Here is a 16,435-nt window from a genome sequence, read left to right on the forward strand (position 1 = left end):
AAGTTGAGTTACAATGAAAATTCCTTCTTTAAAACATCACATGTACATATTACTGTATTCTATGGTACATTAGTAGTTCTTTGTATATTAAATAAATGTCAAATCACTGAGGTGTCTGCGTTCTATCACTTCTACTGTAAATGTGCACTTTCTAATTAATGAAGGATTCTTCTTTCAATTTGCTTTTGAATTTAGAATAAATAATAATTGACTTTTTTTTTTTTGGTGAGGAAGATTGACCCTAAGCTAACATCTGTTGCCAATCCTCCTCTTTTTGCTTGAGGAAGATTGTCCTTGAGCTAACATCTGTGCCAATCTTCCTCCACTTTGGTATGTGGGATGCCGCCACAGCATGGTTTGATGAGTGGTGTGTAGGTCCACACCCAGGGTCTAATCCTGCAAACCTCAGGCCACCAAAACAGAGGATGCGAACTCAACCACTACACCACTGGGCCAGGCCCTATAATTGACTTTTTGAAAAAATTGGTAATTCATTCCTTTGTTTACTAAAGGCCTGTAGCTTCTGCATAGCTTTTTTATTGTGGTGAAATATACATAACAAAATTTACTATTTTAACCATTTTTAAATGTACAGTTCAGTGTCATTAAGGACATTCACAGTATTGTGCGGTCATCACCACCATCCATCTCCAGAACTTTTTTCATCTTCCCAAACTGAAACTCTGCACCCATGAAACACTAACTCCCCATCTCTCCCTTCTCCCAGCCCTGGGCAACCACCATTCTGCTGTCTGTATCTATGAATTTGACTACTCTATGTCCCTCATATAAGTGGAATCATATAGTATTTGTCCTTTTGCAATTGGCTTATTTCACTTAGCATAATGTCCTGAAAGTTCATCCATGTGGTAGAATATGCTGGAATTTCCATCCTTTTTAAGGCTGAATACTATTCCATTGTAGGTGTGTATCACATTTTGTTCATCCATTCATGAAGGACACTTGAGTTGCTTCCACCTTTGGGCTTTGTGAATAATGCTGCTATGAATATGTGTGTACTGCATAGTTTCTTTTTAAAATTAACACAATGCTCTCTTTTAATGAGGCCATACATGTTTTTTGGAAAACACAAGATATTTTTGGCTGAGATTTAACATCATAATTTGGACCTTGGTGCAATACAATAATAGGAGAGCCATTTGCCAGTATATATCACTGAAGATTACTTTGGGGATATATTTATAGTCAGTCTTTCAAATTATAAAAAGAAATACAATTAAAGAGAGGGCTCAAAACCTTTAAAGCATTTTCATCCAGTCTTGAGCTATTGATAGAAAGCCTTGTCAGAGAAACTTAAGAGTTCAGAGGCAGCCCATTGAACACAATCAACTCCAAATGAAGATAAAGCCTTTCCTATGGGAGCCAAAGGCTGTAACAAACCAGGATACTATTGATAGAATCCCAGGTTCCTTAATGTACAGACAATCTCAAATAAATGGAGCCTATGCAACCATACATTTGATGTATTCGTCAGAAAAGGTGCCAAAAAATAAGTTATAACAGAAACCTGACTATTTTATGGCCCATGAGCTATCAAAAACTTGTAGTGTGAAGAAGGGAAAGGGAGAGATCAGGCACAAAGCAGCAGGGCGGTAAAAAGCCTTTGCGTGAGGCCGACCTGGAGCTTAATCCCAGCTGTCACCTTTTCCAGGTGTGTGACTATGCAAGATCCTTAACCTCTGTGTCTTTATCTATAAAGTGATAAAACTAATAGTTTTTGTTTTATAGAGTAGTTATGAGAAGTACAGTAAATAATCCCTAATGATAACCATCAATAAATGGTAGCTTTGACTATATAAATAATATTATATTTTTAGTACCTGATTCATAGTTGGCTCTCAAAAATGTTAGTTTCCTGCTTTTCTTTACCTAATTGTACCAACATTTTTGAGAGTTTGTTATGCAAAGAAAAGGGGACGGTTTCTCTAGACCAATAATATTTAAATGTTTTTGTTCTCATACACTCTAAAAGTAACCTGAAAAAGTCATATACGTTCTTGCACGTTTTTCAATATAAGTTGAAGGAATAGAAAATATTAATTTTCCCATGTATTGTAAATATTAGCATTTTAAAAACAAAACTATTTCATCCCTCTTTATTTTTTTTCAGTCTTTTTTTTTTTTTTTTTTTGAGGAAGATTAGCCCTGAGCTAACTACTGCTAGTCCTCCTCTTTTTGCTGAGGAAGCCCGGCTCTGAGCTCACATCCATGCCCATCTTCCTCTACTTTATATGTGGGACGCCTACCACAGCATGGCTTGCTAAGCAGTGCCATGTCCGCACCCGGGATCCGAACCGGAGAACCCCGGGCCGCGGAGAAGCGGGACGTGCACACAACTGCTGCGCCACCTCGCCAGGCCCCTCATCCCACTTTAAAATGTACCCAGTGGAATCTAAATATCATGGCAATCTGATACCCGGCATCATCCATTTAAACAAATACACAAACAAGGTTTTCTTTAACAGTAAGAAATTCTATCTCATTCCCTTTTCTCCTTATTTTCATTCTACTTTCCTCAGAGAATATCCTAATATTATATATTTTTATGCTTAAACATCTTTTATTGATTAATAAACTGTAAATATTTTTCAATTCTAAAAATTAAAAGTTTCCTGGGACCCCAAATTCCAGGTATCAAATATTCATTCTGGAGTGAGTTATCATTGTAATTCTTATTTGTATATAATTGATCAAAATAACATAAGTACATTTCAAATTTCTACAACTCTTAAACTTAATAAGTAAAATTTTTAACAGAAATAGAGCTCTTAATGAGAAGGAAGAGATTCCCCCCCCAATAAGTTAATGGATCCATTAATAAATATTATTTCTTCCTAGAATGAGATAGGAGTCAGCATCAATACTATCCTTAGTTTTCGTTTCTATAGACGGAAGCGCTGCGAATCCTGCCGGCACAGACGCACTGGGGTTGCAGTGCTCTTTCCCCAGCTTCCCCTGCTGCTTTCCCCTCAGCATCAGGTCTCCGCTCAGATGTGACCTCCTCAGGGAGGACTTGCCGGACCGCGGGATCTAAAGTAGGCCCTCTGTCGCCCTTTCCCTGGTCACGTGATCCTCACGAGGCTTCTCACTACCTGCAGATGTCTCGTTTGGGTACTTAACGCATTGTTCCTCTCGGCTAGAACATCAGTTCTATGAAGGCAGGGACCTCGTCGGCGCCTTGTTGACAGGAGGCAGGTGCTGTGATATAAATGCCTGTTGGATGGATGAATGAGTGATATGCTTGTTTGAGAGGATCACTCATTTACAGAGCAGCCACTGGGGAAGGAACCATTCTCTCTCTCTAACAGCAAACCAGGACCCTCGAAGCACCACAATGCAGGAGGAATCTCCCCGTGGGCAGGGAGACTACTCTTGGGGCTTAAGAGTCACCTTGTGATACAGCTGATTCTCGACTGGAACGATTAAACTTGGCTCAAAATAACAAAAGGAAAATAAACAGAGGGTAACGTGCAGCTGGATAGTCTGGGGTACTTTCAGCCTGAGCTCCTCCCAGTGGTCGGAAACGTGTGGAAACACATTTTCGTTGGTGTGGGGATTGGCGAATACCGGTATTTAGTGGGCCTTCCGCAGGCATGCTGAAGCCCTGCAACATGCAGGACAATCCCAGAAAGAACAGTCCCACCCCAAACACTGAGAGAGTCCCTGTGAGCAACTCCGCAGCTCCCGGACCACTTAGGGCCGCGCCTCCACGCGGCATTTCAGCTTCTTACAACCCAGAGCGCTCTTTAGCCCAGACAACAAGGGTTCCCATTCCCGTCTAAAGCCTGAGTTTCAGGTTTCCTGACCAAGCACCTGTCTCTTCCCAAATGTCCATTAAAAAGAATGTCCAGCCCGTCTGAGGACAGCCCACCAGCACCCACCCTATCCAAACAATATAACACAATGCAGAAGGCCCATCACTCCCAAAGGAGATACAGATTGTTACCACACAAAACTGGGGTTCTCTTGCCCCATGAGTATAAAAAAAACCCAATTATTATGGCATTAGCTTTTGGGAAAGGAAATGTAGCTTTATTTGTCAAGATGAATCTGCAAGGGCACAGGGGGCATGTGCCCTCAGATGTGTCTCCCCCTTCCAGGGCTTGGGGCACAATTTATGGGCTGAAGGGCAGGGCCTTCTGAAGTGTAGAGATAGATGATTGGAGGTAAGAAGTGAGGTAGCTAATGATCTGCACAAGCTAGTCAAGCTTCATGCCTCTTCATAGGACAAACGCATATTCACAAAATGGGGGCATTACCATGATCTGAACTTGGAGCTATTAGCTCCTTGACGTCAAAAAGGTCACTTATTGAGCATTTGTGCAGGTCCAGTTGATGCATCAGTGGTCTCAATTGGCCTGAACTGGACAATGGGTCTTAGTTACAGAAAGACAACTCTTTATTCTGTTGATAAGATGGGGTTAGTTGAACTGCTCCTGGAGGGCCCAAGGTTACAAGATGACTTTTAAAAACTGTTATTACACTGGTATGGTGGTGGGGTGGGGAAAGTGCTGGGGGAGGGGAAGAATCTATTTGATCTCAGAAAGGCTAGCCTAGAATTGTGAGAGATTAAATAAATCTATTTTGTAACTCAATGCATTTGGTCCACCACTAGGAAATGGCCTCTGTGAGCCCTCATTACAGCCAAATAGCAAGAACACAGACTCTCCAACCACCAGGTTTGTGAACTGCCATGAAACACTTCCTTAGTCTGTTCTTAGTATTTTTCTTCCCAAATGTTAACCCAAATGTCCAGCTATTTTGTAAACTGTTTTTGGGATTCGATTTATTTTGTATAGGCTTGTGCCACGTAAAGGCATGCAACACTGTTTTCTGCCAAGCAGACTAGGTAGGGCTCCAGGTGAAAGATATTTACCTCCTCCCAGAATCTGTTTGCCTGTTAGGAAAATTTTAACCTTGGGTTTGAGAGGTGCACTTTTGCAGAAAGATTCCAGAATCTTGCACAGACAAACTTGAGTTTACCACAAAAAAAACCCATCGACTTTATTGAATAGCAAGAAATAATGGCTAATAAGTTTCAGCAGAGCCCACATATTATTCTTCATAACCCCAGACGTAACAAAAAGTTTACTGATCACCTACTATGTGCCCAAAACACAATTAATTCAAAAGACAGCTTGTTGCATGTGCAATACATGTTTTAGTACATTTTAAACTCATCACGTAGTTCCTACTTACCAGTGTTTGTATCATAAACATTTCTCTAAAATTGAAATTTTGGGTATTAAAAACTTGAAAACGACTGGTTGTCATTAACCACGTAAAAAAGCTGCCTATTCCACTTGCTCCAGCAGCTGCCCTTCAGCGAGGATGGGGAGAAAACGGAAATGCAAATCACTCGACAGCGTGTCCCTCTTAACTGCAGGAAACATATCTCAAATAACAGGGTTTTGTTTTTAGATTTCACGAACATGTGGAGATTGTTCCAGGATGTCCTTGATCAGTGACTGGCGCGGCGGACCCCGAAACCGTCCACTTACAGCGGCCCTTTTCAGCCAACGCACCAACATACAAGCTCTCAAGATTCCTTTCTAGACCCAGGGTTCTTAACTTTCAAAACGGGCTAAACGCTACGCGAGCCAGGAGGCACGCGGGCTCCGGGCGCGCGGCCCCGCCCCGCCGCGGCTCGGAGAGCTCTGGGGAAGCGAGGGGGCGTGGTCCCGCGGGCAGGGGCGGGCCCAACGTGCCCAGAGCCGGAAGAGGCGGAGTCGCCGAAGGGGCGGCGGGAAAAGAGGTGTGCGGAAGAGGCCCCGCCCCCTGGCCCGCTGCAGTCCCAGGGCCACCTCTGCGCCGTCGCCATGCCAGCCTTCGGCTCCGAGCTGCAGCGCCCGCCGTCGCCGCCCGCCGCGCGGGAGCGGGGCTCGGAACCGCGGCCTCACGGGGAGCTGCAGTACCTGGGGCAGATTGAGCACATCCTGCGCTCCGGCTTCCGGAAGGAGGACCGCACGGGCACCGGCACCCTGTCGGTGTTCGGCCTGCAGGCGCGCTACAACCTGAGAGGTGACGCCGGAGGGCCGGGGCCTGGGTGGGCTCCGAGCTGCAGCGCGGAAAGCGCTCGGGGGAGGCCGGACCCCGCGGTCCACCTTTAGTCTCAGTCTCAATCCTCCGAGGTGGGGGTGGGAGCCTTATCTGCATTTTACAGACGCCGACACTGAGGCTCGGATTAGAGAAATGATTTGCGTAGGGTCACACGGACAGGAGTGACAGAGCTGGGAGATAACACCAGGCACGTGCTTCTGGCTCCAAGGCCTGTGCTCTTAATCGCCCCATTATGCTGTCTCCCCCAAAGCGGGCACGACCCAGTAGTGTCTGCCCCATACTAGAGCGTGGGAGAGGATCTGCCCGGGCTTGACCAAGGGCCTGGCTGGAGGGCCCCCCCCCCGCCCCTCCTCTTCCATCCCGGTGCCGCCGTTCCGCTTTGCAAAGTTTTTGAAAATTGGAGCGAAGATTATGTGGGCGGGGCAGCTGCGGCGGGAAGAGCGAACTGACAGGCGCGGGCGGGAACTTGTGGTTCCTGACGGTTTTTCCCGCGCGGGCTCACGAACCAGCTTTCCTCTTAAACCGCGGCAGAGGAACGCGCGAGTCCGACTGGAAGTTCTTTTTCGTCTTTTCCTTAAAGACAGGATGGCTCCTGGGAAGAAGTGTCTCTTCTTAGGTTATTAGGGTCAGGCTTTCAGGGGACAAAGGGGCGGGATGGGGGTGGGCACAGGACGTATATCCTTGACTCAAGGGTGGAAGGTGGTTTGAGTGGGGTACCCACTATTAGTGAAGCAGATTCACTGTGGTCAGGGAAGGAACCCTCCACCCCCAACCCAACTGGAGACTGGAAACTACCGGGCCAGTGGCCTCCAATAAGCCTCAGACCCGGTTTTTACTCCAGCCCCGCTGCTGGGACCGCCGGCAAGTTACTTAACCTCCCTGGTCTGCAGCTTCCCCAGGTACTCAAAGCGGAGGAAATAATACTCAGGCAATACTGATAAAAGTAGGTGCTGGAAAAATCTATCATCAACTTTGCAAGTGATACCATGGACTGCATAGGTGCCACATTTAGAGATAAGCTTTTGCATTTTTCTTTCTCTATTGTTTGATGCAAACTTCTGTCTTGCCTCCTGGTGCCGGTAAAATGAAGATCATAACAGTGCCTCAAGGAGGGCTGTTTTGAGGATTAAGTAGGATCATGCATATAAAGTGTTTAAATAGTTACCATTTTTGGTCCACTTGAAAAATAGAGGTCAATTTGCTTGCAGATATTTAAAAACTATTCTTCAGTTTGGGCCAGGGTGACATCTACTTTCCCCTGGTCCTGAGCAAGTTTTCCCTGGCAGGATAATCACGGAATGTCCTGGGAGCCTGCAGGCTTCGTCCTAGGGCACATTTGTGTGTTGCCTTCACACAAGGAGTCACCCTAACTGGGTAGTGGATGGTAGTCTTTCCCTTCCACAGGGGCATCCCTGCCTGGCCCCGCCCGTCTCACTGTGTGGAATTCCTGTGTCCAGTGGTCGAGGGCCTCAGGAGGGCAGTCGCAGTCTGAATTATGTCACTGACTTGTGCTGCAGCCAGGGAACTCGACCCTGATCCGGGGCACCGACGTGGCAGGAGTCAAAGTTTTCCAGTTGCTCCTGTTATGTCCTTGGGCAGTTTTCTTCCACAGAGAAAGTTGGGTGGTGTGTTCTATTTTCCCATCTTGAAACTATATGGCAAACTGTTTTTCAGATGAATTTCCTCTGCTGACAACCAAACGTGTTTTCTGGAAGGGTGTCTTGGAAGAGTTGCTGTGGTTTATCAAGGTAAAGAAGTAGCTGCTATTGGAAATCGACTGTCTGTTCTCAACACAGCACCAGTGAGATCCTATTAAAAGTCAGATCATGTCACTCCTTGCCTAAAGCCCTGGGTGGCTCCCACTTCACTCAGAAAGAGCCAAGCGCCTTACTGGGGCCTCTGTCCAGCTCTGGCACTTACCACTCCTGCTCCCTAAAACTTTCTTCCCCCCCATGTAGCATGACTCACTCCCTTGCCGCCTTCAAGTCTCTGCTCAGAGAGCCTCTCCTGACCTCCAGATCTAAGACTGCGATTACCCCCACCCTCCCCCCGCCCCTCCTTTGTTTACTCCGTAGAGAAACATCATCCCTGCTGCATAATGGCTGCCCTCCCCCTTCCTGCTCTACAAAGGGGAAGGCAGACAATCAATAAGTAAAATGTAAGCTCCATGAGGGCTTTTTTTCAATTTCCATGAGGGAATTTTTTTTCTTGTTCACTGTTGTATCCCCATGGCCTAGAACATATCCTGCCACATAGTAGGCCCTCAACATGGATCAAACACGGAGGATAGATTGCAGCCATGTTCTCGTGTTTGCATAGGAACAAGCTGTACCTCTTACAAAGAGCCGAGTAGGTCCCTCGGGCAAGGGCTGCAGAGTGCCGTGATGACAGGCAGCAGCCACGCCTGACCTTCCCCTTGCTCTGACTCCTGGTCCAGACCGGGTCAGAGGGTGTCTGAGGACACGGGCTCAGTTCTGGGCTGTGTGTAAGTTGGGATCCCTTCTAAAGAGCACTTGGTGTGGGTTGTCTGGTCTCCGTCGAACCAGACCCAAGACCTCTTACCTAATTTTAGAATGTGTTTAGATTTAGATCCAATCCAGTCTTCCTTAGTTCTGTATTCTTGGGATATTTTCTTCTTTGTTGGCCTGTCTCACCTGACAGAGCCTCTACTTCCAGATGCATCATCAGAAGTCTCAGATGAGGGCATCTTTAAGCCAGCGAGAGCCCAGTGTGAATGGATAGAAAGGGAAGACTTGGAGCAATATGTGAAAGATTGAGAAATGAATTGTTGGAAGTGAAAAAATTAGCACAAACTCGACAGTAGAAAGGGGAGGAAATGAGATGCTCAAAAATAAAAATGCCTTCACCTGTTTTACCTTAAAACTTGAATTCAGGATTCTAAGAAATCCTCACCAGAAGCACGTCAGACTCACCTCTGATAGAGTTACTCCATTGGTAACTCGATAACATACAGGAGGCAGAAGGTACCTGCGCTTCACGTGGGATCTGCAAGCAAGATGGAGAGATGGGGTCTGTGCAGTACTTACAATATATTGAGCACCAAGTGTTTTGCTTGTATTGTCTAATCCTCATGGTAATATGTGTGGTCAGTACTGCTGCTGTGCTGTTTTGTAGGTGCAGATATTTAGGCTAGAGGGGTCAGGGAACTGGTCAGAGAAGGGGGATAGAGGGCAGGCACAGAGCCCACATGTGTGGGGCACCATAGCCTTGCTTCTAATGGTGACAGCGCATTGTACCCAGAGGCACCAGAGGCCGATGGGGTCTGTCCTTGACCTGTGTGCATGATCAGGATACAGATTAGGATGACATGGGCCAAATCTAAAGAGATGAAATATAAGAAATAAATATAAGGCTTGTACTTGGAAAAAAAAAACAAACGAAAAAAACCCAACACCACCTTAATTGTGCAAATAGAGGTTGGGGGTAAATATAACTCTGTAGTGACAAACCTCCAGATAAGATATGACTGGCATGTTTGCATGAAAAGCTGATACTAATTAGGCCAGTGAGTAGAAATATCTTATATTCCAGGTCTCAGGTACACCAAACAGATTGCTTGTGAGGCATTAAATTCATTTTGGAGCATCACACTTAGACATAGGACACATTTGGTTAAGGAACACAAAACTGTCAAATGAGATAGGAATAATTAAAGGAGTTAGAGGTGTGTAGTCTAGAAAATTTGGTTGCGGGAAATAGGAAAAAAGATTTGAGAGGATGGTTCCAAAGAAGGGGTCAGACTTGACTGGAGACCCTCAAAAAGGTTGGGCTGGGACTAGCCTACGTAAAGAGAGGAGCTGTGCAGGGACGTGTTGAGTGCCTGTCCCCCAGCGTGTCAGCAAGGTCGGGGGCCCACTTGGGAGGCGCTTGGGGCATCAGCCCTGATGGCTCAGAATTCACCTGGATGCCTGCTCTCTCCCTTCCCTTCCAGGGATCCACAAATGCTAATGAACTGTCTTGCAAGGGAGTGAAAATCTGGGATGCCAATGGGTCCCGAGACTTCTTGGACAGCCTGGGATTCTCCGCCAGAGAAGAAGGGGATTTAGGCCCAGTTTACGGCTTTCAGTGGAGGCATTTTGGGGCAGAATACAAAGATATGGATTCAGGTGAGGAGACACAGCGTTGCCTCCCATTTCCTGAGCGCCCGTCATAGTGTGAGTTTGCTCCGTTGTTTCAAATAAAGTCTGGGGACAAGAAGTCAGTGTGTAGGGAGCTGATATATACCTTTGACCTTGTGAGAGGCTGAGATTCAGAAGGCACAACTAAACCTCACGGTCAGATTACACTCTCAATGATTAGCATTGATTGTGTGTTTGGCACTTTGCCATACCGTGTTTCATTGGCAGATAGCAACATGGTCTCTGTGTTGGGGAATAAGGTAGGAAGTTCATCTGGGGGACCAGACGCCTAGGGATTGCCTTGCTATGGCTTTGGTCTCCCTTTTCAAGACGGAGCCACCCAGCACACTGTAGATGACACTGATGTGACAGCATAGTTCTTGGGTCACCCTTCTCTCCCTACCCTTCTGGGGTGGTAGAAGATGAAACTCCTCACCCTTGGATGTCCACCTTCCTCTGTCACTTGATGGTACCACTTCCTGGGTGTCACAAAGCCCAGCCCTGGCCCCTTGATGCTTCCTGTCCCACATGTCCTTAGGTGAGGGGTTGCAAGAGCAAATGCCTCCCTTGGAGTTAGTGTGTGCATGTGTGCGTGCGTGCGGGCAGGAAGTAACAGTGTGCTGGCTGGGCAGAGACCAGCCACCTGGGGAGCATGAGGCTCATCTAAAGAGGATAGTCACCTCTCACCTCCAGCAGCTAGAGAGATTTGGGCCTGATGTTGTCAGAATTCTTCAATAAAAGCCTAAAGTCTGCATTTTATGTGTGATCTTGAGATCTTTTGAATGTTGCAATAAAACCTCAGTAAGTTTAAAAATGCTGTGCAGGCTGGGCATAGGCAAATTCATCGAGACAAAGTAGAATGGTGGCTGCCAGGGGCTGCGGAGTTGTGGTTTAACGGGTGCAGAGTTTCGGTTTGGAAAGATGAAAAATCTGGAATGGATAATGGTGATGGCTATACAATATTGGGAATGTACTTAATAGCCATCGACTGCATACTTAAAAGTGGTTAAAATGGTTAATTTAATACTACGTAAACTCCCCCCACCGTCCCCCCGTGCTGTGTGGGCCAAACTATTCTGCAGGTAAATAAATGGTCTGTCAGTGTGCAACCTCTGTCCTAGGACGTCCTCAGGATGTGAGGTTACTCCCCTGACTTAATTGTGCCTTAAATCCCACCTAGTGTTATTTATTCTCAATAAGGGGCCTAATAAAATTATGGCCTTAGAGTTTATAGGTTCACAGGAATTTACAAAAAATATAGAGAAGTCCCTGTACCCTTCACCCAGTTCTCCCCAATGATAACATCTTGTGTAATATCTTACATAAATCCACAGAGCTTATCGGATTTCTCCAGTTGTACACGCACAGTTATGTGCACAGTTTTAGCACATGTGGATTTATGTAACTGCCGCCACAATCCAGGTACAGAACTGTACCATCACAGTTCATCTTTTTTTATCTTTGATATTACTTTTTTGGAACTGTGATTGTGACAGGACTTTCTTCCTCCAAAATTAAGAACTGGTAGACTAGAGCACAGCCTGACACCATAGGGTCAGAGGGGATATGAAGCTCTGCACTTCTCAGCTTCCAGTCCCACTGCAGAAGGCGAGGAATTAAGTCCCGAGACCAGAAATGAGAGAAAAGTACAAGGTGGTGTAATAATTATAGGGATTTCCTGATATTTACAAGTCAATAGGTGGGTGGCTGCTAGGTTTTAATTTTAGGTGAAAGTGTTGGAAGGATAGTGTCTAGATGATAGAAAGGAATCTGTAGTCCTATTAGTTGGAACGTGTGTGGAACAGTATATTCTATTTAAGATCCAGTACTTCTGTGGTGGTGAAGTGTGACAAGCATGGTTGATGGGTTTGGAGATTAAGCCCTGTGAGGACCACTGGAAGAAACAGATTGTTGAGACTGGAGAAGCTGAGCAATACGTGGAGGAGATGACACTATGACAGACCAAATATTTAAAGGACTTCTACATAGAAAAACAGATGTCGTTATGGCTCCACAGGGCAGACCTTAGAACCTAGACAGGGCCCTGAGCTCAGCGTAACCCAACGAGATCTGAGAGATTGGTAGAGTGCGTTGGTCATCTTGTAACCATGGGGCAAGGGGCGCTGTGGAAGGACAGCGAGATAAACGACACTAAGGCTGCCTCACAAGATGCTGTCATTAACGTGTGTACATGTTCTCTGTTTTGACACTTCTACAGATTATTCAGGTCAAGGAGTAGACCAACTGCAAAAAGTGATTAACACAATCAAAACCAACCCTGACGACAGAAGAATCATCCTGTGTGCTTGGAATCCAAAAGGTCGAAAGCATCCCTGTCATCCTCTCTTGTCCTAACCGCGCTGTTAGTGCAGAGGACAGCATTGTGGCCTTGTACAGAGGCAGCTGGCAGAGGCGGGCTCTGGGAGCTGCTCCCCGCCACCCGACTGATTGTGTGACTCTGGGCAAGTCACACTTGGCCCTATTTTCACCTTCAGATGCTGCAGTTGGACCCATATGATCTTAATTGTGTATTTATGCTCATTCTTGCTCCAAAAAAGGGCTTTAAATTGCCTGTAAAAATACGTGTAAGATTTTTGTGTGTGTGTGAAGAAGATTGGCTCTGAGCTAACATCTGTGCCAATCTTCCTCTCTTTTATGTGGGATGCTGCCACAGCGTGGCCTGACAAGTGGTGCTAGGTCCATGCCCGGGATTTAACCTACCAACCTGGGGCCGCTGAAGCAGAGTGCATGAACTTAACCACTGGGCCAGCCCCAGAGTTTAACTTTAAATGGAGGCAGGTGAAGTTGCAGATCACCTCCACCACAATATTATTAACATCTTTAAAGACTATGTTATAAAATTAAACTTTACCAGGCATAATAAATATCCAGAGTAGAATGTTTGCATTTAGAATAGAGACTTTGAATACCGGAGGATGTTCCTGGGACACCGGTTTCCTGGGGCCCCTGAAAATGAATTAAATGAATTCCTCCTGTTATTGTTTGCTGCCATGATGGTAGCACAAGTTAATTTCAGTTCAGATGGAAGAGCATTGCTTCAGCGGTAGATGTACATGTGCAGAAGTCTCCTGTTGGTGGACAGGTCTCCATCAGTAATGTGCCATCCCTGGGACTGGAATGCTTTTTTTTTTTTTTTTGATAAGGAAGATTCACCCTGAGCCAACATCCATTGCCAATCCTCTTCTTTTTTGGCTTGAGGAAGATTGTCCCCAAACTAGCATCTGTGCCAGTCTTCTTCTACTTTGTATGTGGGACACCTCCACAGCATGGCTGATAAGTGGAGTATGTCTGCACCCGGGATCCACATTGTGAACCTGGGCCACCAGAGTGGAGCGTTCAGAACTTTAGCCACTCAGCCATGGGCCGGCCCCTGGAATGGTCTGCTTTTGGCATGAGGGGAATGTGTGGGTCCAGGGGCTCACTGTGGCCCGGTAGCTCTTTCTCTTGACCTCCACTATATGCGTTGGCTCTGTTTGTGTCTGGTTTTACTTTGCCTCTAGTTAGAGTCTTTAAAGCCACCAGCCCTCCTCATTTTCCTTTGTGCTGGATCCTCAGATCTTCCTCTCATGGCTCTGCCTCCCTGCCATGCCCTCTGCCAGTTCTACGTGGTGAACGGTGAGCTGTCCTGCCAGCTGTACCAGAGATCGGGAGACATGGGCCTGGGTGTGCCCTTCAACATTGCCAGCTACGCCCTGCTCACCTACATGATCGCACACATCACGGGCCTGAAGGTGGGCTCCCCTCAGAAGGAGCGACTGCTGCCAGCCTGCTACCCTGAGCTCTTAGATTCTTTAACATGGAAGATATTGTAATTGCAGAGGATTCAGTCTCTGATTAGTTTTAAATAAGAAATGAACTCGCTCACTTTGTAACCTTCCATGGAACTTTCCTGTCTTTGTGGTGTATATAAACTAACAGGTTTATATAGGTTGTTTTTAGTACAACTGTTTTCAAAAGCTTCACTGGTTAAATTATTTTCTGAAAAGCTTTGGGATGTCTGCATACTCTAGAGAATGTGTTTTTAAACGATGTGTTTTAAAGGAATTGAAACTAACATTTACTGTTTTGCTTTCTCCCATGGGCTTTAGCCGGGTGACTTTGTGCACACTTTGGGAGATGCACATATTTACCTGAATCACATTGACCCGCTGAAAACGCAGGTAAGAATTCTGTCTGTCACACTTGGGAGTTTGGTGCCTTCCCTCGATAAAAGATTGGTGTATAGAACATTCCTCATGTAATAGGCATTCTCCTCCGTGCTGTGACAGGTAAGATGACCTGCTCCAAGTATAGGGGCTTTAGTTTAGGGACAGGTGGTGGGCAGGGACAATGCAGACATGTGCCTCAACCTCCACGGGAACTTAATGTGACGGGTGCTGTGAGGTACTAAATACCAGTACCAGAGGAAGAGCCGCATTTGGATCAGCGGAGCTGGGACCTTCCAGAAGTGGCATTTCAACTCGTATTTTTACTGGAAGCAGAACTTAAATACAAATGTTTTCTATTAATTTTCTTTAATGGAAGTTTATGCCAAGTTTCTTTCTTTTTTTTTGGTGAGGAGTGGCCCTGAGCTAACATCTGTTGCCAATCTTCCTTTTTTTTCCTCCCCAAAGCCCCAGTACATAGTTGTATATCCTAGTTGTAGGTCATTCTAGCTCCCTATGTGGGACGCCACCTCAGCCTGGCCTGATGAGTGGTGCACAGGTCTGCACCCAGGATCCAAACCGGCGAACCCCAGGCCCCCAAAGCGGAGCTTGCAAACTTAACCACTTGGCCATGGGGCCAGCCCCATTTCCCCTTAATTTTAGGCTAAATACAATACTTAGGTCTGAACTTCCAAGTCTGTGCATTCAAATCCATAAGTTATAGTGGCCAAACATAACGATCTGAAATGACAAAAATATGAGCGTGTTTGTGCTTAATGAGCCCCAGGGAAAGAACTTTCCAGTCAAAAACCTTTTAGCCTCTTCCAGAGGAAATCTAGGTTTGGAAGTTCCTTTGAGGGAGCTTGGCTGCTTTTGATGAGAGGGTGACTTCGGGGCTCATCCAGATGCTTCTCTCTGGCTGTCTGCTGGACAGAACAGTGTGAGGTCGTGGTCTGTCCACATCCTCATTGCCACTGTCTGTCCATCCCAGAAATCCTGGCTTGCATCTCTTTCTGTTAATTGTCAACGGGTGTCATCTTTCCCTGCCCTTTCTGCCAGGGAGTTGGGCTAGGGATCATGGGATCAGCCACACTCGGTGCCTACTATGAGTTACACATACAAAGTAAGACTGTCCTTGGTAAATGTACCAAGAGCAACCGATTATAAGAACTGAGACCTGGTGAGCAGCCAGCCTCCTGACGCCACCTTGAGATTCCACAAAACCCCTTGCCCTCTGCATGTGTGAGAGAATCAGTGACGCTCCAACAGTGCTGCAGACCAGGGACAAGGTATCTAGTGTTACACCCTGTAAAATAACACTTTGTTGGTAAAATACCGTGTCCTTGTTTCATGAAAGGACACGGGCACAAAACTGAAGCAGGTCATGCAGATATGGCAACATAATGGTCTTTTGCTTTTAGCTTCAGCGAGAACCAAGGCCTTTCCCGAAACTCAAAATCCTTCGAAAAGTTGAGACAATTGATGACTTCAAGGCTGAAGACTTTCAGCTTGAAGGGTACCATCCACACCCGACCATCAGAATGGAAATGGCTGTTTAGAGTGCTTTGAAAGGGCTTGTTTGAAGGACAGGTCAGTCTTCGGCGGTTGGACTGGATGCCCTGGTGAAAGTTGTTTTTGCTCTAAAGAAAGAAGGAACTAGGTCAAAAATCTATTGGTAACCTATCAATTAACTTTTACAGCTGTTGCCACTAGCAAATCTAACTGCTGGTTCTCTTAGTATAAAAGGCCTTGAGTTTGGTTAATCTGAGGATTTATGAAAATGCTGAGACTATGAAAAAGGTCAGGAGAGTGAAAACTCACATACTCTTAACAAAAACGCAGACATGCATTTCAATCCCATATTTTTGTGAAGGTCATTGATTTTCAGGAATTTTATAAGCTATTCCCCCAAATCTGAGTGAGTTAAATAACCTCAGTCATAATGATAATGTATAGTTACTGTGGTTATGAACGTTTAAAGTTATATGTGTTTTTTATATTGCTGCAATAAAAGAAGTGTTCTGCATTCATTTGTTTGGTTTTTTAAAA

The 16,435-nt window shown here is 45.8% G+C and overlaps 1 protein-coding gene across 2 annotated transcripts; it reads left to right on the plus strand.

Moving 5' to 3' along the window:
* The first annotated feature begins 5,638 nt into the window (after nucleotides 1–5,638).
* On the plus strand, nucleotides 5,639–16,412 carry TYMS (thymidylate synthetase). Of its 2 annotated transcripts, none has more exons than XM_008535311.2 (7): nucleotides 5,639–6,042; nucleotides 7,756–7,829; nucleotides 10,034–10,208; nucleotides 12,439–12,540; nucleotides 13,797–13,972; nucleotides 14,330–14,401; nucleotides 15,808–16,412. In XM_008535311.2, exons 1-7 carry the CDS (start codon nucleotides 5,841–5,843, stop codon nucleotides 15,943–15,945), a joined length of 939 nt encoding a protein of 312 aa, XP_008533533.2. In that variant the 5' UTR covers nucleotides 5,639–5,840; the 3' UTR covers nucleotides 15,946–16,412. The 2 variants fall into 2 exon arrangements, with proteins under 2 accessions (XP_008533533.2, XP_070485857.1); XM_070629756.1 differs by lacking the exon at nucleotides 5,639–6,042 and adding an exon at nucleotides 6,319–6,697.
* The last annotated feature ends 23 nt before the right edge of the window (nucleotides 16,413–16,435 follow it).

Source organism: Equus przewalskii, chromosome 7 (genome assembly GCF_037783145.1).
Source record: "Equus przewalskii isolate Varuska chromosome 7, EquPr2, whole genome shotgun sequence".
Lineage (NCBI taxonomy): Eukaryota > Metazoa > Chordata > Mammalia > Perissodactyla > Equidae > Equus > Equus przewalskii.

Bases quoted from the DNA above. Each gene is read 5' to 3' on its own strand.
- TYMS (XM_070629756.1), top strand. From the start codon at position 6,493: ATGTGGGCGGGGCAGCTGCGGCGGGAAGAGCGAACTGACAGGCGCGGG. The intron at 10,209-12,438 runs GTGAGGAGACAC...ACACTTCTACAG, and splicing joins ATACAAAGATATGGATTCAG to ATTATTCAGGTCAAGGAGTA. The intron at 14,402-15,807 runs GTAAGAATTCTG...TTTTGCTTTTAG, and splicing joins TTGACCCGCTGAAAACGCAG to CTTCAGCGAGAACCAAGGCC.